This window comes from Sarcophilus harrisii, chromosome 2 (assembly GCF_902635505.1).
Source record: "Sarcophilus harrisii chromosome 2, mSarHar1.11, whole genome shotgun sequence".
Lineage (NCBI taxonomy): Eukaryota > Metazoa > Chordata > Mammalia > Dasyuromorphia > Dasyuridae > Sarcophilus > Sarcophilus harrisii.
In genome coordinates, this window is record NC_045427.1 from 266717216 (window position 1) to 266744258 (window position 27043).

General features: G+C 36.0%; 1 protein-coding gene across 1 annotated transcript in view; it reads left to right on the forward strand.

Annotated features, from left to right (window-relative positions):
* The window catches only part of SLC28A2 (solute carrier family 28 member 2), a 42383-nt gene that overhangs the window by 7603 nt on the left and 7737 nt on the right, over positions 1 to 27043 (forward strand). Inside the window, exons 5-15 of the mRNA XM_031952237.1 lie at positions 9147 to 9327; positions 11316 to 11457; positions 13160 to 13273; positions 14052 to 14129; positions 15526 to 15606; positions 16152 to 16232; positions 22696 to 22821; positions 23531 to 23661; positions 24163 to 24331; positions 24882 to 25079; positions 26045 to 26126. Of these exons, the coding sequence (XP_031808097.1) occupies positions 9147 to 9327; positions 11316 to 11457; positions 13160 to 13273; positions 14052 to 14129; positions 15526 to 15606; positions 16152 to 16232; positions 22696 to 22821; positions 23531 to 23661; positions 24163 to 24331; positions 24882 to 25079; positions 26045 to 26126 (1383 nt within the window). The remainder of the gene's footprint in view (positions 1 to 9146; positions 9328 to 11315; positions 11458 to 13159; positions 13274 to 14051; positions 14130 to 15525; positions 15607 to 16151; positions 16233 to 22695; positions 22822 to 23530; positions 23662 to 24162; positions 24332 to 24881; positions 25080 to 26044; positions 26127 to 27043) is intronic.

The window sequence follows — 27043 nt, forward strand, 5'->3', positions numbered from 1 at the left end:
CATAAAATTTCCACTAAGAACTGCTTTGGCTGTATTCCATAAGTTTTGGTATGTTGTCTCATTATTGTTGTTCTCTTGGATGAAATCATTGATTGTTTCTCCAATTTACTGTTTGACCCACTCATTCTTTAGGATTAGATTATTTAATTTTCAATTAGTTTTTATTCTATTTGTTCGGTTCTTTATTGAGTATAATTTTTATTGTATTGTGATCTAAAAAGGATGCCTTTCTGCATTTGATTGTGAAGTTTTTATGCCCTGATACATAGTCAATTTTTGTGTCAGTGACATGTTCCACTGAGAAAAAGTATATTCTTTTTTATCCTCATTCAGTTTTCTCCAGAAGTCTATCATATTTAAGTTTTCTAAGATTTTACTAACCTCCCTAATTTCTTATTTTGTGGTTATATTTGTCTTAAATCTGAGAGGGAGAGAATGAGGTGTCCCGTTAGTATAGTTTTGCTGTCTATTTCTTCCTGGAATTGGCTTAACTTCTCTAAGAATTTGGATGCTGTATCCCATACATGTTTAGAATTGATACTGTTTCATTGTCTATGGTATCTTTTGGGAGGATGTAGCTTCTTTCTGTATATCTTTATATTTTTCTTTTGCTTTGTTTAGTATTAGAATTGCTACCCTTGCTTTTTTGCTTCAACTGAAACATAATATATTCTGCTCCAGCCTTTTACCCTGACTCTGTATGTATCTCTCTATTTCAAAAGTATTTCTTGTAAACATCATATTATAGGATTCTGGTTTTTAATCCACTGAGCTATCTGCTTCCATTTTATGGGAGAGTTCATCCCATTATCACAAACAGTTACGATTACCGTGTATTTCCTTATATCCTGTTTTCTCCCATGTTTATACTTTTTTTCTCTCTTTCTACCCTGTCCCTTCTTAGTAGTCTTTAGTCAGTCTGCTCTCCTTTCTATCACCCATCCTCTATTCTTTTACTTATTTCTCTGTCCTCCCTTTTGTCTAGCCCCTTTCTTTTTTTCTCCGTTTTCCTTTTCTCCTTCTCTATAGGGTAATAAATTTCTATACCCAACTGAGTGTATATGTTATTCCCTCTTTGAACCAAAACTGATGAGATTAAGCTTCAATGATCATCCCCTACCCTTCTTTCCCTGTACTATAGTAGGTCTTCTGTGCCTCTTCATGTGATTTTGCTTAATCCATTTAATTTCCCTTTTTTCTTCTTCCAATACAATCCTTTTTCCACCCCCTTAATGTCTTTTTCTTTAAAATCATCCCATCAAAGTCAGTTTATCACCACACTCTCTGTCTATGTATGCCCCCTCTAACTGTCCTAATAAAAATATAGTTCTCAACAGTTACACTTATCATTTTCCCAGTTAGAAATGTAAACTATTCAACCTTTAAATAATATGGGTTTTTTCTTTCTTTTCACCTCTTTATGCTTCTCTTGAGTCTTGTGTCTGTAGATCAAATTTTCTGTTCAGTTATGGTTTTTTCAATAGAAATTCTTGAAAGTCCCCAATTTCATTGAAGATCCATTTCCTTCCCTGGAAGATGATGCTTAGTCTCACTGGGTAGTTGATTTTCTTGGTGATAATCCCAGGTCCTTTGCCTTCTGGAATATGGTATTCCAGGCCTTCTGATCCTTTATTGTAGATACTGCCAAATCCTAGGTAATCCTGACTGTGGCTCTTTGATATTTGGATTCATTTTTTCCTGGCAGTCTACAGTATTTTTCCTTGAGATTATAGTTCTGGAGTTTTGCAATAATATTTCTTTGAGGTTTCCTTATGGGATCTCTTTCTAGAGGTAATCGATGGATTCATTCAATGATTATTTTGTCCTCTGGTCCTAATATATCAGGGGAATTTTCCTTGATGATCTCTTGAAAAATGTTAAATAGGGTCTTTTTTGGTTGTGGACTTCAAATAGTCCAATAATTTTAAAATTGTCTCTCCTGGATCTATTTTCCAAGTACAATGTGTTTCCAATGAGTTATTTTTTATTTTCTTATAATTTTTCATTCTTTTTAGTTTAATTGATTCTTGATGTCTCCTAGAGTCACTAGCTTTCATTTGCCTAGTTATATTTTTTAATGTATGATTTTCTTCAGTTAACTTCTGTATCTCCTTTTCCATTTGATTAATGCTGCTTTTTTTTTTTTTTATTTAATAGCCTTTTATTTACAGGATATATACATGGGTAACTTTACAGCATTAACAATTGCCAAACCTCTTGTTCCAATTTCACCTCTTACCCCCCCACCCCCTCCCCTAGATGGCAGGATGACCAGTAGATGTTAAATATATTAAAATATAAATTAGATACACAATAAGTATACATGACCAAAACGTTATTTTGCTGTACAAAAAGAATCAGACTCTGAAATATTGTACAATTAGCTTGTGAAGGAAATCAAAAATGCAGGTGTGCATAAATATAGGGATTGGGAATTCAATGTAATGGTTTTTAGTCATCTCCCAGAGTTCTTTTTCTGGGCATAGCTAGTTCAGTTCATTACTGCTCCATTAGAAATGATTTGGTTGATCTCGTGGCTGAGGATGGCCTGATCCATCAGAACTGGTCATCATATAGTATTGTTGTTGAAGTATATAATGATCTCCTGGTCCTGCTCATTTCACTCAGCATCAGTTCGTGTAAGTCTCTCCAGGCCTTTCTGAAATCATCCTGTTGGTCATTTCTTACAGAACAGTAATATTCCATAATTTTCATATACCACAATTTATTCAGCCATTCTCCAACTGATGGACATCCATTCAGTTTCCAGTTTCTAGCCACTACAAAAAGGGCTGCCACAAACATTCGTGCACATACAGGTCCCTTTCCCTTCTTTATAATCTCTTTGGGATATAATCCCAGTAGTAACACTGCTGGATCAAAGGGTATGCACAGTTTGATAACTTTTTGAGCATAGTTCCAAACTACTCTCCAAAATGGTTGGATTCGTTCACAACTCCACCAACAATGCATCAATGTCCCAGTTTTCCCACATCCCCTCCAACAATCATCATTATTTTTTCCTGTCATCTTAGCCAATCTGACAGGTGTGTAGTGGTATCTTAGAGTTGTCTTAATTTGCATTTCTCTGATTAATAATGACTTGGAGCATCTTTTCATATGACTAGAAATAGTTTCAATTTCTTCATCTGAGAATTGTCTGTTCATATCCTTTGACCATTTTTCAATTGGAGAATGGCTTGATTTTTTATAAATTAGAGTTAATTCTCTATATATTTTGGAAATGAGGCCTTTATCAGAACCTTTGACTGTAAAAATATTTTCCCAGTTTATTGCTTCCCTTCTAATCTTGTCTGCATTAGTTTTGTTTGTACAAAAACTTTTCAGTTTGGTATAATCGAAATTTTCTATTTTGTGATCAGTAATGATCTCTAGTTCTGCTTTGGTCATAAAGACCTTCCCCTTCCACAGGTCTGAGAGGTAAACTATCCTATGTTCCTCTAATTTATTAATAATTTCATTCTTTATGCCTAGGTCATGAACCCATTTTGACCTTATCTTGGTGTACGGCGTTAAGTATGGATCAATGCCTAGTTTCTGCCATATTAGTTTCCAATTTTCCCAGCAATTTTTATCAAACAGTAAGTTCTTATCCCAAAAGCTGGGATCTTTGGGTTTGTCAAAGACTAGGTTGCTATATTTGTTGACTGTTTTATCCCTTGAACCTAATCTATTCCACTGATCAACTAATCTATTCCTTAGCCAATACCAAATAGTTTTGGTAACTGCTGCTCTATAATATAATTTTAGATCTGGTACAGCTAAGCCACCATCATTTGATTTTTTTTTCATTAATTCCCTTGAAATTCTTGACCTTTTGTTTTTCCATATGAACTTTGTTGTTATTTTTTCTAGGTCATTAAAATAGTTTTTTGGGAGTCTGATTGGTATAGCGCTAAATAAATAGATTAGTTTAGGTAATATTGTCATCTTTATTATATTTGCTCGCCCTATCCAAGAGCATTTAATATTTTTCCAATTGGTTAGATCAGACTTAATTTGTGTGAAAAGTGGTCTGTAATTTTGCTCATAAAGTTTCTGATTTTCCCTTGGCAGATAGATTCCTAAATATTTTATATTATCAGTAGTTACTTTAAATGGAATTTCTCTTTGTAACTCTGACTGTTGGATTTTGTTAGTGATATATAAGAATGCTGATGACTTATGTGGGTTTATTTTATAACCAGCAACTTTGCTAAAGTTGTGGATTATTTCTAATAACTTTTTAGCAGAATCTCTGGGGTTCTCTAAGTATACCATCATGTCATCGGCAAAGAGTGATAATTTGGCTTCCTCATTGCCTATTCTTATTCCTTTAATCTCTTTCTCAGCTCTTATTGCTATAGCTAGCGTTTCTAATACAATAATTAAATAGTAATGGTGATAGTGGGCAACCTTGTTTCACTCCAGATCTTATTGGGAATGGTTGCAGTTTGTCTCCATTACATATGATGCTTACTGATGGTTTTAAATAGATGCTGCTGATTATTTTAGGGAAAAGTCCATTTATTCCTATACTCTTAAGTGTTTTTAATAGGAATGGATGTTGGATTTTATCAAATGCTTTTTCTGCATCTATTGAGATGATCATATGGTTTTTGTTAATTTGGTTATTAACATGGCCAATTATATTGATAGTTTTCCTAATATTGAACCAGTCCTGCATTCCTGGTATAAATCCTACTTGATCATAGTGTATTATCTTGGAGATGATTAATGCTGCTTTTAAAGGTGGTGTTTTCTTTAGTAGAATTTTTTTTTTTTTTTGGCATTTGGTCGATTGTATTTTTAAAGGAATTGTTTTCTTCAGTCAATTTTTGTCCTTCCTTTTCCAATTTTTTTGGTTCTCTTTTACAAACTTCTCATTTTTTCTTCTTTCTCTTTTATTTGACTTTTAAAGCTTGTTGAGATCTTCCAAGAAAGCTTTTTGTGCTTGAGACCAGTTTATACCCCCCTTCATGACTTTTAAGGAGAGCTCTGCTCTTGGAGTTCAGGGGGTTCTGCCCCAAGCTTCTTATTCAGCTTTGAGTCTTGGTTTTGAGCACAGGGGCCCCTTGTGTTTGTTGTCTTGCTTACAGCAGGGGGTAGCTCAATCTAGTCTTGCTTGTTGTTGCCTGGTTTTCCGGGTTGACCCAATAGACTTCTTTGCTATTGAGTAGAACTACTGAGCCAGATCTCAGTTGCTAATCAGGTGTGATTAAGACCTTCCCATTGCTTTCCCAGACACTGTCAGAACTGGGTTGAGTGTCCCTTTTATCCCAGTGATTGATCTTTTTTGAAGTCATTCTGACCTATCTTGTGTTGGAAATTTTTTTTATTCCATCTCTTGGTAGGTTCTGTCATTTCAGACTCTCTTCTGAAGGTTGGTTTCATTTGGCTTTCTAGGGAACTGAGGACAGTTTGAGCAGCTTCCTGGTTTCATTCCACTATCTTGGCTCCTCCAGCAATATTCTTTTTAAAAGTTGTCCCAGAATTATTCTAATGGAGATCTCTGGCCAATATTTCAGGACATTAGGAATTATAATCACTAGCCAAGACTAAATGGCAACCAGAACCATGATGACCTTCATTTTTTATCTATGCTACCACATTTCCCTTCAAAAGTCTGGCTGTGTTGCTAAGACCTGTTGCATTCTTTTATAAACTTTTTGTCTCATGGCTCATTCAGTATCCCTTCTCTCAGTTACCTTTGTAATATTTCCTTGCATGACACCAATTATTTCCACCTAATTCTATATATGTATAATTTTGTTATATTAAGATCTAACTCTGGGTCCAGATGGGCCCCTTAAGAGAAAAAATTAAACTCCTCTTCTTCATCTGAATCTTTTTCAAGATTTACTTTTCATAGAACTAGTGACATCATCATCATATAAGTAATACTTGAATTTAGGAGATATCTGTATTACTCAAAAAAAAAAATTCAAAAGTTTTCTCAACTTAAACAGGCAGATATGTACCACTTAGGTTTCCACTTAGAAACCACTTAGTTTCTAGAGGTCTCTAGACATCAATCAGAGCCAGAATGGGATGGGTCAACTTAGACAAGGCTAAACTGGACTGGTAAAAGGGAAAGGAAGGAAGAAGAAGGGGAGGAGGGCATGCACTAACCATTCTGCTACTCTTCTAAATCAGTAAGCCTTCATTGCTTTACAAATCTTTTTTCTTCAATAATATTTTATATTTTCCAGTTATATGTCAAAAGAGTTTTTTACATTCCTTATTTTTAAAAATTTTGATTTCAAATTTTTCTTTTTCCCTCTTTCACCTCCCCCCTCCCTGAGAAAATAAGCAATTTGATATAGGTTATACATGTGCAATCATGAAAAACATATTACCATATTAGTCATCTTGTTAAAGACAGTGACCAAAAGAAGAAAGACCAAAAAAGAAAAAAAAATGAAAATATAGAATGTGAAAAATAGTATGCTTTGATCTGCATTCATACTTCCTCAGTTCTTTCTCTGGAAGTGGACAGAATTTTTCAATGGGAGTCCTTTGGAATTGTCTGGGAGCATTATATTAGTGAGAAGAGCTAAATCATTCACAGCTGATAATACAGTTTTGTTATTTCTATGCACAGTGTTCTACTACTTCTGCTTACTTTACTTTGCATCAGTTCATGTAAGCCTTTCCTTGAGTTTTTGGAAGTAGCCTGCCCATCATTTTTTGAAGTACAATAAATATTCCATACAACCACATATATATCCTATACAATCATAACTTGTACAGTCATTCTGCAATTGATGGGCAACTCCTCAATTTCCAATTCTTTGCACTACAAAAAGAGTTGCTATAAATATTTTTTGTACGTGTAATTTCCCCTTTTTTGGTTATTGTTTAGTTGTTTTGGTCATGCTTGACTTTTTGTGATCTTATTTGGGATGTTTTTGGCAAAGATACTGGAGTGGTTTGCCCTTTCCTTTTCTACCTCTGAAAACTGAGGCAAATAGGGTTAAGTGACTTGCTCAGGATCACACAATCTGGTCTAAGACCAGATTAGAACTCAGGACTTCCTGACTCCAAGCCCAGCTCTCCATCTACTTTACTTCATCACTTAGTTGTGCTTGTAATATCAAACTATAACACTGGCTGTTAAAATAGCTACATTGGTGGGTATTAGAGTTTTAGTTTTTTAATTGTTTGTTTTCACTATCCTGAAAGTTATGTTATAACATGTCTCATTTCCTTAGGGAGAATATTTTTGTATGGAATTATATTTTATTTATTTAATTATAGCTTTTTATTTACAAGTTATATGTATGGGTAATTTCACAGCATTGACAATTGCCAAACCTTTTGTTCCACTTTTTCCCCTCCTTCCCCCCATCCCCTCCCCCAGATGGCAGGTTGACCAATACATGTTAAATATGTTAAAGTATAAATTAAATACAATATAAGTATACATGTCCAAATAGTTATTTTGCTGTACAAAAAGAATCGGACTTTGAAATAATGTACTATTAGCCTGTGAAGGAAATCAAAAAATGCAGGTGGACAAAAATATAGGGATTGGGAATTCTATGTAATGGTTCATAGTCATCTCCAAGAGTTCTTTCACTGGGTGTGTGGTTCAATTCATTACTGCTTTATTGGTGCTGATTTGGTTCATCTCATTGCTGGAGAGGGCCATGTCCATCAGAATTGATCATCATATAGTATTGTTGAAGTATATAATGATCTCCTGGTCCTGCTCATTTCACTTGGCATCAGTTCATGTAAGTCTCTCCAAGAGGGAGAATATTTTTAAGAAGAGAGAAAGAAAAAGAAAGAAAAAAGGAAAAAAGAAAAGTAGATTTGCTCAAGGCAGGATGGGCTTAAAAGCAGAATGTGTTTGGACCTCAGTTTTTCATCTGTAAAGCAGACAACCTCTAATGTTGAGAGGCAATGTGTTGTAGGAGAGAGGCACTAGAGCTGTGATCAAAACCCATCTCTAATATTTGGTGGTGACATGACTCAGTGTAAGTCATTCAATCTTTCTGTGATTCTGTTTCTTCATCTGTAAAATGAGGAGGCCAGATGAATGGTTTCCAAGGATCTTTCCAGTCATAAAACTATGATCCTATGATCCTTCTAGTTTTAAATCTATGATCCTTAGGCTCTGACACTCTTACCACTTCCAACCTAGGCCCTTTAGTTCAGCATCTAAATTAAGAAAGTTAAGAAAAGTTAAGAAAGCTGAGATCCAGAAAACTTTAGTGACCACCCTTTGGGGACATTGAATCTCACTTTCTTTAGAACTGCTCAAAGTTTCGAGGGAAGCACACACATACATCCACCCAGTCAGGTTCATAAATGCATTTCATTCAACAAAAAAATAGGAAGAAAGGAATGTAGGGAAAGGAGAATAAATGGTAGGGGAGATTATGGAAGAGATGAGTCCCAACTCTTAACTAAAGACCTACACAAATATTTATAGCTCTTTTTGTAGTGATAAAGAATTGGAAACTGAGGGGGTGTCCATGATTTGGGAAATAATTGATATAAAAATATGATGGAGTATTATTGGGCTCTAAGAAATGGTGATGGGGATGGTTTTAGAGAAACCTGGGAAGATTTGTATGAAGTGATGCAGAGTAAAGTGAGCAGATCCAGGAGACAAGTTTATACAATCACAACAATAGAGCAAAGACAAACAATTTTGAAATATTTAGGAACTCTGATCATTGTAATGTTCAAATACAATTTCAGAAAATTCACAATGAAACATACTATCAACCTGATAGATGAATCTTGGAGTGCAGAATGAGACATATATACATATATTTATCTATTTTTTTCTTTTAGACCTGCAGTGAAGGAATTTGTTTGGTTGATTATTCTTGTTTGTAGCAAGTTTTTAAATATTCTCAATTGGGGGAGGGGATGAGATAAAAGGGAGAAAGTACAGATTTTTGATGATTAAAAAAACAGCATTAAAAGAAAAGAAAAACAAAAAGTTGTTCAGATATCTGAACAACTGAGCTTACATCAAATGCTATCTGTTGCTCACTAGCTAGGCTGAACCTGAGTGTTTCTTGTCTTCAAATTCCTTCAGATCCTTCAAATTCAAGGCAGATGTTCCAGGTGTTCCTTTAGAAGTCCATTTGCTGACCTTTATCCTTTTCTCTTTCAATTTTCTTTAGCCTATGCTGCCTATGTACTGGCGGCCTGTATCCTGAATTTCCAGAGAGCCCTTGCTTTGTTTGTGCTCACCTGTTTGGGTGTTTTCTACTTGGCTTACAGTCTCATTAAAAAGCATTTTGGAAAGGAGTTGAGATGTGGAAAGCCTTTTGGAAACTTTCGGCAAAGGCTTTGGCTAAAATGGTGAGTGGGAAGATAGTTTCACTGGTTTTGTTGTCCTTGAGACAAGTTTCACCATCAATCCAAATTCTAGAATTCTTATGCTCATCTTTTTTTGTCTTTCTCTGATTATTGTTGGACTCATGGGATCCATTGAGTTTAGCCCTGCCCCTTATATCCATGTAGATTAACTTGGCTGAAGGGTATAATGATATTTCAGGGAAGGGAATCAGTCTGGTTCATCATTCAAATGTCCATATCAGGAACAAGAGAAACTATGATCCAATGAAATAATTAGATGATTACTAGAAAGGATTTAGATGGGGCATTGACTCTGTTTTACTGTGCTAATACCATTCTGTTCTAGAAATTATATACTTCCCTAGCCATCCTGACATTACCATATGCCGGCACCATATCCCCAGACTTCTTGGGACTATTGTAGTGCTGACACATCTACCTTTCATAGTTCTAGAATTTCTAGCAGCAAACCTTTTGCTTAGCCAGTGAGGAAGGAGACATTATTGCCAATGATATGTCTGTGATCTTTGCCTATCTATATAGGGTAATGCACAAACTCTGAGACTCTTCCTACTTTTTGGATATTCTATGTTAGAGTTGTTCAATGGAAAGCCCAGGTATAAGTGGCCAGCGGGAATTTGCACTAGCCTGAATCTATGTAATTCTATCCTTGAGAGAAAATATGGTACAATGGAAAGGATGATGATTTGAAATCAGTATCTGCCTCTGAAATATGATTCCAGGCAAGGCACTTACATTTCTCTTGACTTTAGTTTCCTTGTCTGTAAAATGAGCATGTTAGATTAGATGCATAAAAAATTTCTTTCACTTCTAAATCAATGATCCTTTCAACTTCACCCTGAATCTTTGAACTATGTGATATTATAGTGCATATATATATACAAAGAGAGAGAGAGAATTTTTCCATTAGGTTAAATAAGATAATGTGCATCAAGGGATTTGTAGACCTGAAAGCATCATATCTCTCATATACCACAATTTACCCAACCATTCTCCAATTGATGGACATCCATTAATTTTCCAGTTTCTAGCCACTACAAACAGGGCTGCCACAAACAATTTGGCACAATCGGGTCCCTTTCCCTTCTTTAGTAGCATCATATCTCTCAGCTAGTGTTATTTTTTAAAATAGTAATAATAATGAGATAGCTTTCATTGATGTTTATACTTTAAAATTTGCAAAGTGTTTTTATATGTATTATCCCATTGGAATAAGAAATATAGGAGAAGGGCTGCTTTGGAATCAGGAAGACTTGAATTCAAGTCTTAACTGTGCCACATATTAACGTGTATGATCATAGGCAAATCACTTTCTTAATGGCTAAGGAAACTTTCAAGGATTCTAAAGTACAGCGAAGTTGCCAACCTGCATTGCTAAAGGCAGATTCCATACTTGTATTTCCCTATACCAATGAAATTATAGGTCCATCTAAAAACCATTACATTGAATTCCCAATACCTATATTTATGCACACCTGCATTTTTGATTTCCTTCACAAGCTAATTGTACAATATTTCAGAGTCTGATTCTTTTTCTACAGCAAAATAACGTTTTGGTCAGGTATACTTATTGTGTATCTAATTTATATTTTAATATATTTAACATCTACTGGTCATCCTGCCATCTAGGGGAGGTGGGGGGGTAAGAGATGAAAAATTGGAACAAGAGGTTTGGCAATTGTTAATGCTGTAAAGTTACCCATGTATATATCCTGTAAATAAAAGGCTATTAAATAAAAAGAAAAAAGAAAAAAAAAAAAGAAAAAGAAATTATAGGTCCATTCTAAAAAAATTAGTAACAATTGTGAGGATGAAGTTATACATCTTTAAAATGTGTTAATCCAATATGATTTTTATTCACTTATTCCCATGAGAATTAATTCTTGTTTAAGACTTCACTAGTGTACCTGTAATGCTTTTTTATTTCTAACCTGTTCTATTGAATAACATTTCTTTCCTTCTCTTTTTAGGGGTCTAATGGCAGTTGCCATGGTCAGCCTCATCCTGTGGCTGATCCTCGACACTGCTCAAAGGCCAAAACAGCTCGTTTCTTTTGCTGGAATTTGTATGTTTCTTATCATCCTCTTTGCCTTCTCCAAGCACCACTTTGCAGTAAGTCTTGACATTATAGAATGAGGCTAAGAAAATCCCTCCAATGGCCTCCTCCTTAATCATCAAGAAGCCCTTCAGGTGGCCTTGATCAGGAAGTAATGTGAACTTTGATTTATTTACTTGACCATAGTATCAGTGCTGAATCAAGAAATAAGTTGTTGTCAAGTGGGGAATGGGAATGATACCAGAGCATAAAGTCAAAAGGGAGGCAAGAAATGCCAAGAAGCCTTATGAAACCCAATCTGGTTCGTCTTTAGTCAGTAGGAGCCAAGCAAGGTTAAAATATTTGGCTTGGGATTTTAGAAAATAAATCAGACAGGTCAGATGTGTGGTCCAGAAAATCTATGTTTACAAAAACAAACTTGCATATACATACACATATAAACATATGTATATTTATATACAGGTATACACACACATATATGTGCTAATACCATTTTGTTATAGAAATTATATACTTCCCTAGTCATCCTGACATTACCATATGCTGCCATATAGTATGTATATTTATATTTATATTTATGTATATTTATATATAGATGTACACACACACATATATGGCATGAGCAGAATCTTTTAATCTAAATTTCTGAAGAACAACAGATTTTCATACTGGTTATCTGAAAGTACAATTTGATTGTATTTGTAAAATACCAGAAATGTAATTTTATCATGAAAACTTTTTTTTTTAAATTTGCCTTATAGTCTCTTAGAATGTCTGGTTCTGGTATAACCCCAATTCAAGCCCAGATAATAATTCTAGGGGTCCCAGAGGCTTTGAATGGGTGTCACCTAAGCATTAATCATGATTTCTGAAGTTATTCAAGTGAGTTACCCCTGTTTTTTTCTGCATGGCATCAGCTTCCTAGAAATCCCTTAGACCCGAACCTAAAATCTGAGGTTGACTCCAATAATGGGACAACTATAATATGTGAAATGATAAATAGATGTGATGGACTACCTGAAGAGCTGGTGGGTTCCCCTTCCTTGGAGGCCTTTAATTAGGCTGGATGACCACTGCTGGTATTTGTAGTGATGATCTCTTGAGTTAGAGATTAGAATAATAGTTTGAGTTAGAAATTCCTTTATGAGTTAGACTAGATGCCTTTTAGGGTCCCCTTCAATTCTCAAATTCTGTGGTCCTTGGATAGAGATCTGGGTAATATGGGGAAAATATTTATATAGGACTTTAAGGTTTGAAAAGTACTTTTATATCTCTTTTTAAAAATAATTTCACTTCATTTTAACATTAATTTTTTAAAGTGTTGATATTCCAATTCTATCCCTCTTGCCTCCTCTTACCCACTTATTGCCAAGGCAAGAAGTATGATATCACTTTTATGTGAAGTCATGTGAAACATTTTCATATTAGCCATGTTGCAACAAAAAGCAAGAAAATTAAAGTGAAAAAAAAAAGTATGTTTCTATTCGTAATCGTCCTCTGGATATAGATAGTATGTTTTTTTCATGATTTCTTTGGAATTGTCTTGGATGATTATACTGATTAAAATAACTAAGTCTCTCACACTCATTTGATCCTCTCAACTACTTGTGAACTAGGTGATCTCCATTTTACAGATGGGAAAATGAGATAGCGAGGTATTGTCTTACTTGTCTCAGGAAGGACTCATTCTTAGGTCTTCCTGATTTCAAGTCCCACCTTTATCAATTGTGCCATCTAGCTACCTCTTCTTAAACCTAGGTGAACTGGAGGGCTGTGTTTTGGGGTCTTATGCTGGAATTTGCTCTTGGCATCCTGGTCATCCGAACTGATCCTGGATTTGCTGCATTTCAGTGGCTTGGTGAACAGATTCAGGTATGGGGAGCTGGGCTCTAGGTTCTCTTCTGTCTCAGGATCCTGAGAAGAAAGAGGTTGGGAGAATTTTTTTAATATTTCTAATAAAGTATGAATAAAACCATGAGATAGACAAGGAGAGGGGCAGGGTCAAGATGGTGTAGTAAGAGTCAACATTTTTGCTTAGACATCCCAATATACCCCCTCCACAACAACCAAAAAACACATCAAACTGAATTCTGATCAGATAAACAGAGAGGATTTTTCAATATCTCCCTATGCCAAGGAGAGAGTTTGTGCACTCAGACCTAGAATGGCAGGACCAGTTAGGAGTCAGTGACATCTTTTTCACTGTATCAGTGTGGATTGTTCTACCAGGGAGCTCAGAACCTGGCGCTCCCCAAAAGCCTGGTGAGTCTTTCCATGTGCAGAGGCTAGAAGGGAAAGTACTTGGTCCAAATACAGGTGACCTATAGCATCTGTGTTCTGGCCAGAGCCCACAACATCGGGCTGGTGGTTGCAGATGCCCACTGAACACACCACTGAAAGGCTGTTTACCACATGCAGGACTCTGAACAGTCTCCATCACAAGGAAGTCCAACAGCAATATGTTTATATAGTGGGATCATACCATGGAAAAGGAGGAATTTTAGCATCTTCACAGGCCTTCATTGGGGCCTGATTCACCCCAAGAGAACCTCCCAATTGTGTGGAGCACAAGCAGAATTGAGTGATGGATATAATTAATTCTCCACTCCATGGGCTTCCTCATTTTTGCCTTGTTTTCCTTTCTCTTTAGATTTTTCTCAATTACACCGTGGCCGGTTCCAGTTTTGTCTTTGGGGATGCTCTCGTCAGGGATGTTTTTGCCTTTCAGGTGATACCTGTCTTTGTGGATGGAAATGGGAAGTAGGTGGATGGTGGATCAGCTAGAGCATGTGTGTGTGTGTGTGTGTGTGTGTATGTGTGTTGGGTGCAATAATGACTTTTTACAACAGACTTTAGTTCTGGCTGCATAAAAGCTCTCACAGTCATGAAAAAAGTAAATTAACAGGTTGTCTTATGAAGTCAGGCTTGCAAGGGAGCAAACCCTTTAGACTATAATAGGACTTAACAGCACAAGAAACAGTAGAGATCTCAAGCTCTTATTGGTTAAGTTCTTTCTCTGTGCCAAACAGTGTGCAAAGTGCTGAAGCCATAAACAGGAAAAGTGACTGTTTTTGCTCTCCTATTGGGGAGATATTCATAAAACAGTTGAGCTGCAGAACTCACAAGTCCTAAGAGGTTAGAGAAGGATAGATGGCAAGGTATCTGTAAGTCAGGTAACAGTGCCAGGGAAATGTAAGGGGCAGAAGCAGAGCATAGGGTAAGGACTGAGGGACCTTGGGAGGAAAGCCAAGTACCTGGAGACCTTCCCATGTTACTAGAAGAAATGGAGTTGCTGACTTCATTCAAATCTTGTATGAAGTCATTAGTAAAGGGGATGCATCCCATATGAGTTTTGGACTGAGGGAAAGTGCTGAGATGGAGGACTAGGGAAGGAAAAAGAAGAAAGAAAAGGAGAAATTGCACATTCGAGTTTCCTTTGATGGCTGTCTCCTTCAGAAACTAGATTCACTTTCTGTGGAAAGTAAGGTTCAAATAAGTTTGTTTCTATGGGATGATAGACTTTCACAGTTTCAGTTTCCTCCTAAATGAGCTTATGTTTAATAGCTAATGAGAATTTGCACTGTGCTGGGCAGTGTACTGGACCTAGAGTTCACAGGGAGCTTTGTTCTGCATGACATAATCATTCAGCAAACATTTATAAATCAAATATTGTATCTATATTCCAGGCACTGTACTAAGTACTTAGATATAAAGTTCAAAATGAAACATTCTCTGCCCTCAAGGCTCTTACATTCTATCAGAGGAAACAAAATATTATCTATAAGTATATTAAAAAAAAAAAACAACCTCGTTAAGGGTAATGGAGGTGTCGAGGCACTTATGACTGTGTAGAATCATTAAAAGTTTATTTAAAAGATGGTTTTTGACCTAAGCTTTGAGGGGAATTAGGTATCCAAAGAGATGGAACTGAGTGTATTTCAGGGATTGGGGGTTAGCCTGTGCAAAGGCCTGAGAAGGGTCATGGAATGCCATGTACTGGTAACAATACTTGACTACTTTGACCAGACTGGACAGTAAAGTAGGGATTATCTGTGTAAGGGTGTGAGAATGAGATCAAAATGCCAGATTTCCTCTCTTAAATGCCTCTTGCCGTTCTCTTCCAGGTTTTACCAATCATTGTCTTCTTCAGTTGTGTGATGTCCATCCTCTACTACTTGGGACTCATGCAGTGGCTGATTGTAAAGGTGGGTCCTGCTCTCACTCAGACATGAGATAACCCATTCTTTGTATCTCTAAATTCCAAAAAGCTGGGGTGTCAGGACTGAAATGCTTTCACTTCATGGGTACAGAAAACAGATGAACTAGAATTCAATGTTATATCCCTCCAAATAGCACTGGAACCAAGTTGAGTGAACTCAGCTGCTCTATTAATTTTTTAAGAAATAAATTATTTTATTTAATTGGTTTTTCTGTTGATTAAAGTACCAGATACTCTCCATAAAGAATCTAGCTGATTCATCTGATTGAAATAAGTCTTTCCTCCTTGCCATAACAAACATCCTCAATAACCTAACAATTATATGGTACTTAAAAGTTTTTAAAGTAGTTTATATAGATTAGCTTCTTTGATTAGTACAACCACCTTTGATCTTTCCGGTCTCTGATTTCCTCATCCATGAAATGAGGCGGTGTGATTATGATCTCTCTCTCTCTCTCTCTCTCTCTCTCTGTGTATACATATATATATATATATATATATATATATATATATAATTTTTTTTCCCCCTAGATTGCCTGGTTTTTACAAATTACTCTGGGAACCACAGCCACAGAGACCTTGAGTGTGGCAGGAAATATCTTCGTGGGTATGGTAAGCAACCTACAACCTCCTGGTCCCTTTAATTGGAGTTCGGTTTGATTATCTTCAACCAGATTCTTCACTTCCTTAGGGAGTATAGATAGATACTACCTTGGCCACTAATAGTACTGCTTTTTACCCTAGGAATCTCAAAGCACTTTCTGGCTTTCTATCATTTCTATATCTTTAGCCATAGCTGCAGAGGGATGGGTAATGAGAATAGAGAAAAGATTGACCCCTATATTCATCTGCCATTAATACAGTCAATCTTCAGCTTTCATGGAGTAATGTTCCTAGAAAATGGTGTGAAAGTTAAAAACATGAACGATGGTACATTGAACCTATGAGAAATGAGGATAGGTTTCTGTAACCACCAAAAACTAATCTTCCTCTAGAAATTTCTGAAAATAAACTTTTCTGCATACAATTCTCCATAAAAAAACATTAAATCTGATAATATTCATCTTTCCTAACAGTAACTATTAAATAATCCATAAAAGGCAGTAACAAAATAAAATTGGTAATATGCAAAATGTGGGTAACTAGGTGGTGCAACGGATAGAGTGTTGAGACTGTAGTTAGGAAGAGTTCAAATTTGCCTCCAGACACATACTAGTTGTGAGATCTTGGGCAACTCACTTAACCCTATTTACTTCAGTTTACTTATCTGTAAAATGAGCTGGAGAAGGAAATGGCAAACCACTCTAGTATCTTTGTCAAGAAAACCCCAAAAGGGATCACAGGAGGTAATCAACAAAATTTCCTAGAATTCCATGACCTTTTAAGCTGACATCTCAATAAAACAAATTGATTTCAGACAATATTTCTTATAACAAATGAAATCTATAGTCTAATAAATACTGTATAGCAAATACACTTCTGAAAATCCAAACATTTTAAACCTGAATCTTACCTTACACTGTGTCAGATGGTAGTAGAAGAACATCATACTGTATACTCTACTATTTTCTACCTTGGCTACCTTCTGAAAGCTAAGGAAGAAATTGATGGGATTTTAGTCACTGCTGTCAGAAGACACTGTGGTTTCAACATCATCTCTGACATTCCAACTTTTACGGCTGGTGGGTGGCAGTGGAGATCATGAAGGACTCACCAAATAGAAATAATCTATCAGTTATATCTGCTTCATGGGTGTTTTGAGATCCTTAAGGATTTCAGAGGGTGGGAGTATAGCAGAGGCGAGTTCATACATTTTCAATATGAAATGTCACATATTTCAATTTAAGCAATCCAATATCTCTAGTTTCCTGGTAAGTTATGTCAATTTATCATTTAAGCCTGGAAACTGTGAATGGCACAATCTTGGAAGCTTGTTAATTAACATCTTTGTAGTCCTGAAAAGCTTCCTGAGTCATCTCATTTAACTCCTCATTCATGAGCCCCTAAGATTGCTCCTGCAAGATGTCAGAGACATTTCTCCCATATTCTTGAAATCTTCTCCAGTGATATACACTAGGCTCATGGCTGCTTCAGCAAATCTACCTCACTGCTTCATCACCTTTAAAGTCTTCAGTACTCTGGATATAAGCAAGTCCTATGTTTTTCCAACAATTGTTCAAAGTAGCCTGTGAAACATTTCCCCAGGCTATATTAAGATAGTCTATGACTTTAAGCACAATGATGGTTTTTATGATTTTCTGATCCATAGACTGGAACAAAGATGTTGGATGGCATAAAAATAACTTCGACATTTTTTGTAGGTATTTTTCAGCTGCTCATGAATATGAAGTGGTGCATTATCAAGTATTTTAAAAAAAACTTGAATACAAGATTTTCCCCCTGCAGATATCATTCTATCTCTGGAATGAAGCAGTTGTTGAACTAGTGCTAGAAAATCTCTGCAATCATCTACACTTTCTATTCCAGTGTTAATGCAAATGCATTCAAACATTGTTTTTTCCTTTCAAAACCTTGGGATTTGGGGCTCAGTAGATCATCATTGATTTATACTTGAAGTAATTGTTGGTGTTGGTACATAACAGTAGGGTGGAAAGATCCTTAAAAGTCTTGAAGTCAGGGACTTTGGTGATAACTGTTGGTATATGTGTACTTATTTCCTATTTCCTAGACAGACTAATCTCATCAGCATTAAACATTTGTTTTGGTAGGTAACCTTTTTTCTTTATCAGTATGTTCAATATGCTCTGAAACTCTGCAGCAGCTGCAGCATCAGCAGAACCAGCTTCACCAGAAAATCTGCCGTTTTTAAACCATACCATAACTTAAAGCAATATATCCACCCTTGGTTAGCTTACAAAACATTTCACATTTTCTTGGCCCATGATAACATGCTTATAAATTTGTTGGGATTTCAAATGGATGCTTGACATATTGGCCACATTTTTTCATTCTTCCACCATTTTCCGTATCCACAAATTTAGCCATTTTTCCATTTTTTCAATTCCGTCATTGCACACTTGAGAGTTTACATTAACACTTTCTGGACTGGATTCACAAATATTTATGAATACTTTCCTCCATTTTGCAGTTATAAGGAATCATTGATTCACTAACTCCAAACACATGGCTACAGACATTGCAGCATGAAGTTTATTTAACACTTTTATTTTCTTACTAAGTTAAATCATTGACTTTGCATGCTTGGGCTTAGAAACCAAAGGATTTACATTACTGTTTGGGGGCATATTTTTTACATAAAACTTGAGTTTTAAAGGAAACCAATGAAAATATACAACAAATAAGAGCTCTTTAGGGTAAAGAATAAAAGGATACCAGCTTCTCCACAAACTTACCCAACACACCTCTTTTTTTTATCTACTGAATATAGCTCTACAAAATGTGTAAGGTTGCCAATGCAAAAGTAAAAATGCCGTTACTAATAAAATCGCCCAAATGCTTGAAGTAGCAAAGGTGAAACCATTAGTGTTGAGGACTGACTGTACCTGATAAGTCTCAGGATTTCTTCCTGTGGTTTTTGATATGTGTGCCTATGAAGGTTCTTAGTAAAAAGTTAATAACAGCTACACACTTTTATTTCAGTTTTACTTGAAATTAAGGAGTAATAATTTACAAGGATTCAAGCCTCATTCAGAAAGGCAGTTGAACTATTTTCAAAGAGTAGAAGGAGAGGTGAGCATGGAAGTTTAATCTTAAGAGATTTCCTTAAGAAAGTTCCTTAGTCCCTTAAGAGATTCTGGAATACTGCTGTCTTCCTGACTGGTTTTATAAGAAGTTTCTTATCCGTTTTATTCTACCTTGAGCAGAATACCCTTTGCCAGCTCTCTTTTGAAGGTTACTTATTTGATCAACCATTTTTTTTTTAATCTTGCTTTTAGAATAGCTCCAACCTGAGTAAATTATCCTGTTTTTTTCAAATAGAAAATCATTGCTAGTTCTAATATCTACAAAAAGTAGATCTCTCCTCACTAACCTTGACTAATTCATTCTTACTCATTGATAGGCTAGGTGAGACAGTATATAGAATGCTGGAGCTGAAGTTAAGAAGATTTCTGAACCTCAGACAGTTTCTAGCTGTGTGACCCTGGCAAGTCACTTAATTGGTCTTTGCCTTGTTCATCTATATTATGGGGATAATAAGCATCTACCACCAGAGTTGTTGTGAGGATCAAATGAGATAATATTTTTAAAATGCTTTGCAAATCTTAAAGCAGAATATAAATGCTATTATTATTACTATTTCCATAAGACATTATTTTCTTTTCTTGTTTAAGAAGTCAGTCTAACCTTCCAAGTATGAGTAGCTATTGCAAGTCAAAATGGTGAAGATGGACAGATATTCTGTTCTTAATGGAAAATGCCTTTAAAGTAATTCTTGGTTTCAGATAAATATTTTTTTAATCATGCTAAAGAAAAGAAGTCACTCCATTCTTATGCTTTTAAGAATGAATATAAATGGATGCTGTTTTAAAATTGAAGCCATTTCCTACATCTTAATATAAAATAAAATTGTAAAATAATATTGTTTTAGTGTCTCATCTGTATGTTTTATTATACTGATACATCCTTATAATCTTCTTGCCATGAAACCTAAGCTCTGATTACTGTTCTCATTTCCTTCCATAACAACCTTGAATTTTGTTCTTGAGTTTATTGGCTCTAATAGGTGAGCTTTTGCCTTATATTGCAGGGAAGCAAACTGCTAAGTCATTTCTGGGTTTATACATTCCAACTCTCTAGTTTTTTAATCTTTTTATGATGGGTGTTCTAAGATAGCAATTAATCCTTTATAACAGATAAAAATACTTAACTTGATGATCTTTTTAATCTAGAGATTCTGCCCTCAATTGTGAAATTCATTTCAAGATTTGGATGCTCTTTTTAACTTTTATGTTTAGAGTTTCTTTGCGATTGGACCTTTTTTCAATGAATTGTTTGAAAAAGGCCTTGATTTTTATATGTACATCTTTTGATTTTTAGAAAGAATGCTTAATTTTGCTGGGAAACTGATTGTAGCATGAATTCTAATGCTCCCTAACTTTCTATATATTATAGGTTATTTTCTTCCATTATTTCTTATTTTTATAGAAAAATCTTGTGAAATTTAAAATGGTATTTTTAAATATGCAATGACATTCTTCTTGATTGCTTGTAGGATTATCCTTTTATTGCAGTATTTTGAAGAATGATGGATGAAATGCTGGAATGAATTTAATTGTGGGTTTTTCCTTACTAACATCTTATGAATTTTTATTTATTTTCAATCTTTCTATGTTTTTTGAAACATTTTCTTGCATAACTTCCTGAAATATAATGGTCAGATTCATTTCTTCACATTTTTCAGGGAATTTAGTGATTCTTAAATTTTCTCTACTTGATCCATCCTCCAGATCCATCATTTTCACCAGTAGTGCTTTCAAATCTTTTTTTTTTTTTTTTCCAGCTTGGGGATTTTCAGAGTTTGCCTTTTCTGTTTTCTATTAGTTTGTCTTTTAGTAAAAATAATGTGATTTTTCATCAATTTCATTTTCATGTACATATTCTCCAGGTATATTTTAAATTATTGAGTTGGTTTCTGACATTCCTTTGCTATATCTAGTTCTATCTTTATTTCTTTTCATAATTTAAAAAAATAATTCATTTTCAACCTTAATTCCTTCATTGTGTCTTTTATCTACTTACCTGTCTTGAGAAAATCCTGGCTTTGTTTCAGATAATCCTGCCAGTGTTGATTCAATATCTTTTTCTTTTGACATTTTGGCCTCTTTCTAATACAGGATGTACCCAAAAGTCTTAGTGAAGTTTTAAATCTACCTTAATTTTAAGAGATTTATCTTATAAGACATCTTGTATTTTACCATCGTGTTGGAGTTTTTCTTTGGTTCATCTATTTTTAGTGGATTTTTACATTTTTTTTTGAAGATTCTGATTGTTTTCTTTTTCTTGCATTTCAATTGCTGTTTTAAAGTGGGATATTGATGACATAGACTTCTTTGTGACCTTTGTCATTTTTTTCTATCAGTCTCCATGTTACTATATCCATGAATATCTCTGCTTAAGTTTAGTTTCAACCCATCCTCAGGCCACTTGTCTTAGGTACTAACAAAAAATGTTGGTTTTCATAGTTGTTTTTTTTTCTCCCATGCGTTTTTCATTTGTTTATTTATTCATTGACATTTGTATTTGTCCAAACTTTCTAATCATTCATGACTAAGTCTTCTCTCCTATTCCTTCTTTTTTCTTTCACAAGGATTTATTTATTATCTACTACATATTTCATTCATCACACATTTCTTCCCTAAATATCTAAGAAATGTTTGTATGCAGTTGGTACTTAGAACACATTTCTGACTGAATAACTGAATACTAGGAGTAGCGTCTCATCAAATGACATAGAGTAAATGACAGGATAGGCCTTGGCTATAGATTCTGTACTTCTTTCATTCATTCATTCATTTATCATCCAATGAATATTTATTAAATACCTAGTATATCCTAGATGTGGTATCCTTAGAAAGTACAAAAGAAATATGAAAAATAGTCTCTGTCATCTAGACATTATAATTTTGTAGAATAGAAATGTTTATTGATTGATCCAGTAACACTTATTTCTGATTTAGATATTTCTGGTTTAGAGTCATTTTCACTGAGAACTCTGAGAGTCTCCTAACAACTTAAAGCAGCAAAAGATCATTAGGTTCATAGAATCATAGATTGAGAGGTGGAAAGGACTTTAGAGGCCATCTGGTGTAATCTCCTCATTTTACAGATGGAGAAACTGAAGTCTGAAGAGATTCAATGCTTTACCAAGTCACACAGATAGTAAATGGCAAAGGTGCGATTTGAACCAAGGTTCAAACTCCTAGTCTAATTCCATTGCCCCTTTCACCCTTATAGGTCACAATGAGTGAGATAGACAGAGAATCCTAGGAAATTGCTTAGAGAGGAATAAAGTAATTCCTTAACCTGCATATGTTTCCATCTCCCTCCTGTATTCTTTCTCTTCTGAGTAAAATAATCCAATGAATCTTTCCAGACAGAGGCACCTCTGCTGGTTCGGCCATACCTGCCAGACATGACATCTTCAGAAGTCCATGCTGTTATGACCGGAGGTTTTGCTACCATTTCAGGCACTGTTTTGGGAGCCTACATCTCTTTTGGGGTAGGCACAGGTCTCTTAGCTCCTTTGCAGACCAGAGTGTCGGACTCTTTCACAGAGGCAATAGCCATTCCCCAGAGAAAGTCTTAAAGAAACTTTTTTGGTTTTGGGATTCCCCTGCTCTTTCCATTTATAATGTAAGTCTGAATCTTAAGGAACTTCAACTAAGGTGCTTCAAGGTCCCAAGACATTCCCTTGTAAGAGTAATCTGCCTAAAGGAAGTCAGGAATGAATACATATTAATAGAACAAGGAATTCAGACTTGAGTCTTAATGTGCTGGGAGAACTTTGGTTCTCTTCTGAGTATAATATCACAGTGAACAAATACTCATGAACTAGAGGTTGTCCTCCTCTTGTCATCCCAAAGTCTGCCCTCTCAATTGTTTCTATTTTTAGGTTTATGGGGATAATAATACTTACAACACCTACCTCATAAGATTGTTGGGAGGCAAGTTCTTTGCAAATCTTAAAGAGCTTTATAAATATGAGCTGTTATTATATTTATTTATTATATATAATATATATATACTTATATATTATATATAATACATATTATTTGTTATTATAATCATGCTAGGCTCCCTTCTGCCATGTTTCTTGGATGTTTTCAGTTTATTTGTAGATAATAGAATACCCTGAGCAATCCCTGGCACCAATTGGCAGGCAGCACTGGGTTCTGAACAGACAATGACCTTGAGATATGACCTTTCAGATTGATGCTGCATCCTTGGTTTCTGCCTCTGTGATGGCTGCTCCTTGTGCTCTTGCCCTGTCTAAGCTGATCTACCCAGAAGTAGAAGAATCCAAGTTCAAAAATAAGGAAGGAGTAAAACTGTCCCGTGGGTGAGTTCAGTGAAATACATGACTTGGGGGATTGTGGGGTCAGGGCCAAGTCCAGAGGCAGGAGTAAGTGGGAGAATGAAGTTCCATGTCCTGTCTGGCTGAGGGATCGTGGTAAGAAGAGTCCTTCTCCTTTCTTATCACTGTTTCCAAATTATCCAGTTTATCCCTTTTCTAACATTGGCTCACTCTCTGGCCTGTTCTTTAGCTCAGCCTCACAGAGTAGATGTTTAATAATATTTGTTGATTGATTGATCCTATTTCTGACACTGGTTTGGAGTCAGCTTCACTGAGTATCCCTATCCCTCATGGAGTTAGCTCCCAACTCATTTCCCATATAAGAAAAGTGACTTATTCTTAGGGGGAGGGATGGAGGGGATGGGGAGCCACAAGAAAGCTTCAAAGGTACTTCCTCTGAGAGGGACTCCCCTCCCCACACCCACAGCTGCCTACAACTACAGCCCCAGTTTCTTTCTCTCCTGTTATCTTTGATGACAATCACAGCAATCAGAAGAACATCCTGGAAGCTGCCAGCAGTGGGGCTGCAGATTCCATAGGACTCATCGCCAACATCGCCACCAATCTCATCGCCTTCCTGGCAGTGTTAGCTTTCATCAATGCGGCCCTGTCCTGGCTGGGGGAGATGGTGGACATAGAGGGACTCAGCTTCCAAGTAATATCTGTCACACTGACCCATCAGGGCCCATTTCCCTGGGAGGTGGTCAGCTTGGGATCAGTACTAGGCCTGTTCCAGTGAACCAGGAAAGGCCAGAGAGCTCTGGCCACAGGGGATAATTGCTCTGTTTTTTTTCTTTGTGGGGAGAAAGGCAATTGGAGATAGATGACTTGCCAAACTTACACATCTGGAAAGTATCTGAGGGCAGATTTGCACTAAGGGCCTCCTGAGTTAAGTGCTGGTACTCTATTATGTCACATAGCTGGTAGCTGGTCCTGGGATAAATGCTCTTATCTAACCTTTGCCATTTATTTTGCTTTATCCTGTATAGATTCAAATTCTAATTCTCTCTCCCTCTCTCTCCCTCTCCACCCCCCCTCCCTCTCTATTTCTCTCTGTGTCTTTCTCTCTTTCTCTCTCTGTCTCTTTCTTTCTCTTTCTCCCCCTCTCTTTCTCTTCCTTTCCTTCCCTTCTCCGTCTTTCTCTCTGTCTTTGTCTCTCTCCCTTCATCCCGTTCCCTCACCTCCTCTCCCTCTCTTTGTGTCAGGTCATCTCTTCCTATGTGCTAAGGCCCATTGCTTTCATGATGGGTGTGGACTGGGCAGACTGTCCAATGGTAGCCGAGATGCTGGGGATCAAGTTCTTTCTGAATGAGTTTGTGGCCTATGAACGATTGTCTCACTACAAGAACAAACGTCTCTCTGGAATTGAAGAGTGGATCAGGGGTGAAAAACAATGGATTTCTGTAAGTGGTACATCCAGAGAAGTATGAAACACCCTAGGGTCTCAGCCCAAGGCTATCCATGTGCAGAAGGCAACTGCCACAGAAAATTCTGAAGCAGGTTTCCAAGTCCCCCTTCTGAGTTCCTAGGATGAGCACTGAAATAAGCTGTAAGATTATGCTCAGCTTTCTGTTTTAGGTCCTTGAACTTCCTTGAGTCCTCTATTGTTTCTACTTTTATCATTTTTTTCCTCTCCAAATAAAACTGTGTCTTGATAGAGTGGATGACTATTCAGAAGGATAATTTTCTGATGTTCTTATAAACTCACCCATCTTTCACTTCTTCACTTCGAGTGTTAAACTTTTTTGAGTTTCTCTGATTTATAATTTGATGATCTCTCTCTGTCTCTCTCTTTCCTTCCCTCCCCTCTCTCTCTCCATTTCCTTTTTCTCTTTTCCTTCCCTGATTTCCTTCTCCCTTCCCCTTTCTCAAAACAACCCTAGTATTTGTAAATATGTGTTATCATTTATATACTACCTACTATGTTTCAGCACTGTATTTTATAAATATTATCTGCTTTGATTCTTACAAAAAGTTAATATTTTACAGATGAGGAAACTAAGATAAACAGGGTTAAGTGACTTGTTCAGGTTGACACAACTAGTGAGTGTCTGAGCCTGGATTTGAACTCAAGTCTTCCTAAGCCAGGCCCTGAATTCTATCTGTTGGACCATACACACACTAGTGTATTTAGGCAGCTTATATATGCCACTTATACACAATATATGTGTGTGCATATATACATATATAAATACATAGCTAGATGGCCTGTGTGTCTACACACACACACACCACACACACACATATATATATTATATTTATAAAATGTATTTATTCTCACACAAATTATATACCACCATATATATATGTAAACATGCATACACACATACATATGCTTATATGTGTCTGAAGTTCTTTTTTCTTCCAGGTGAGAGCAGAAATCATCACAACTTTTTCACTGTGTGGATTTGCCAATCTCAGTTCAATGGGGATCACATTAGGAGGCTTAAGTGAGTTACAAGAAACCCCTGTGTCTCTTGAAGACTATAACTGAAACCTCAGCCAGACTGTGAAAGCCTTGTAATTTGCAGCCCTCATGCTACAAAGTCAGGTGCACCTAGGCAGAGAAATTATAGCTAGGCTAGACCCACCCCATTGGAAGTAACCAGAGCAGCAGTTAATTAAGGGGAGAGAAAAATGGGCCAGGGAGATTTCTGTATATCTTCAGAGATGAAAAACAGAATCACCAGAGCAGCAGTTAATTAAGGGGAGAGAAAAATGGGCCAGGGAGATTTCTGTATATCTTCAGAGATGAAAAACAGAATCACAAGTCACATGCAGCCTGAACCAGATTAAAATGTAACTGGGAAATATTTATCAAAATAAATAAAAATGCAATAAAATATAGACAATGCTATATTTTAAAAACTAAATCAATATGCTGCTTGCAGGAGCCCTTGGGTAAGGATTAGTAGCCTCTGTTTTTTTTTTCTGGGTTTGACTCTTCTGGCCTAGACTCATCATCATGTTGTGGATGAGATATTTTTAGATCAAAAGGGATTCCCTGCCTCCCTGATTCCCCCTTCCCCCATCCCTGAGTAATTATTTTCCTTTAGATAGATTGGATCTAATATAGATCCACCTTATAATGAATTCTGATCTATGATAAAAAATGTTATAGTGACATTTATATCTTTGACATTTAATGAGTAAGGTGCTAATTGCATGCAAATGTGTGAGCTTTATTTTTGATCTGACAGCTGACGTGCTTTCTGGGTTTAGATCGAAGCCACAGCTATCCCTATGTGAACTAAGTTCACAGAGAATCTATAACAAAGGCATATAGAAGAAAAACTACCTGTCCATTTTTACCTTGTTTATTTTCAGGGACAGAATCATTAGCTTCATTGATTTGGTTGCTTATTGA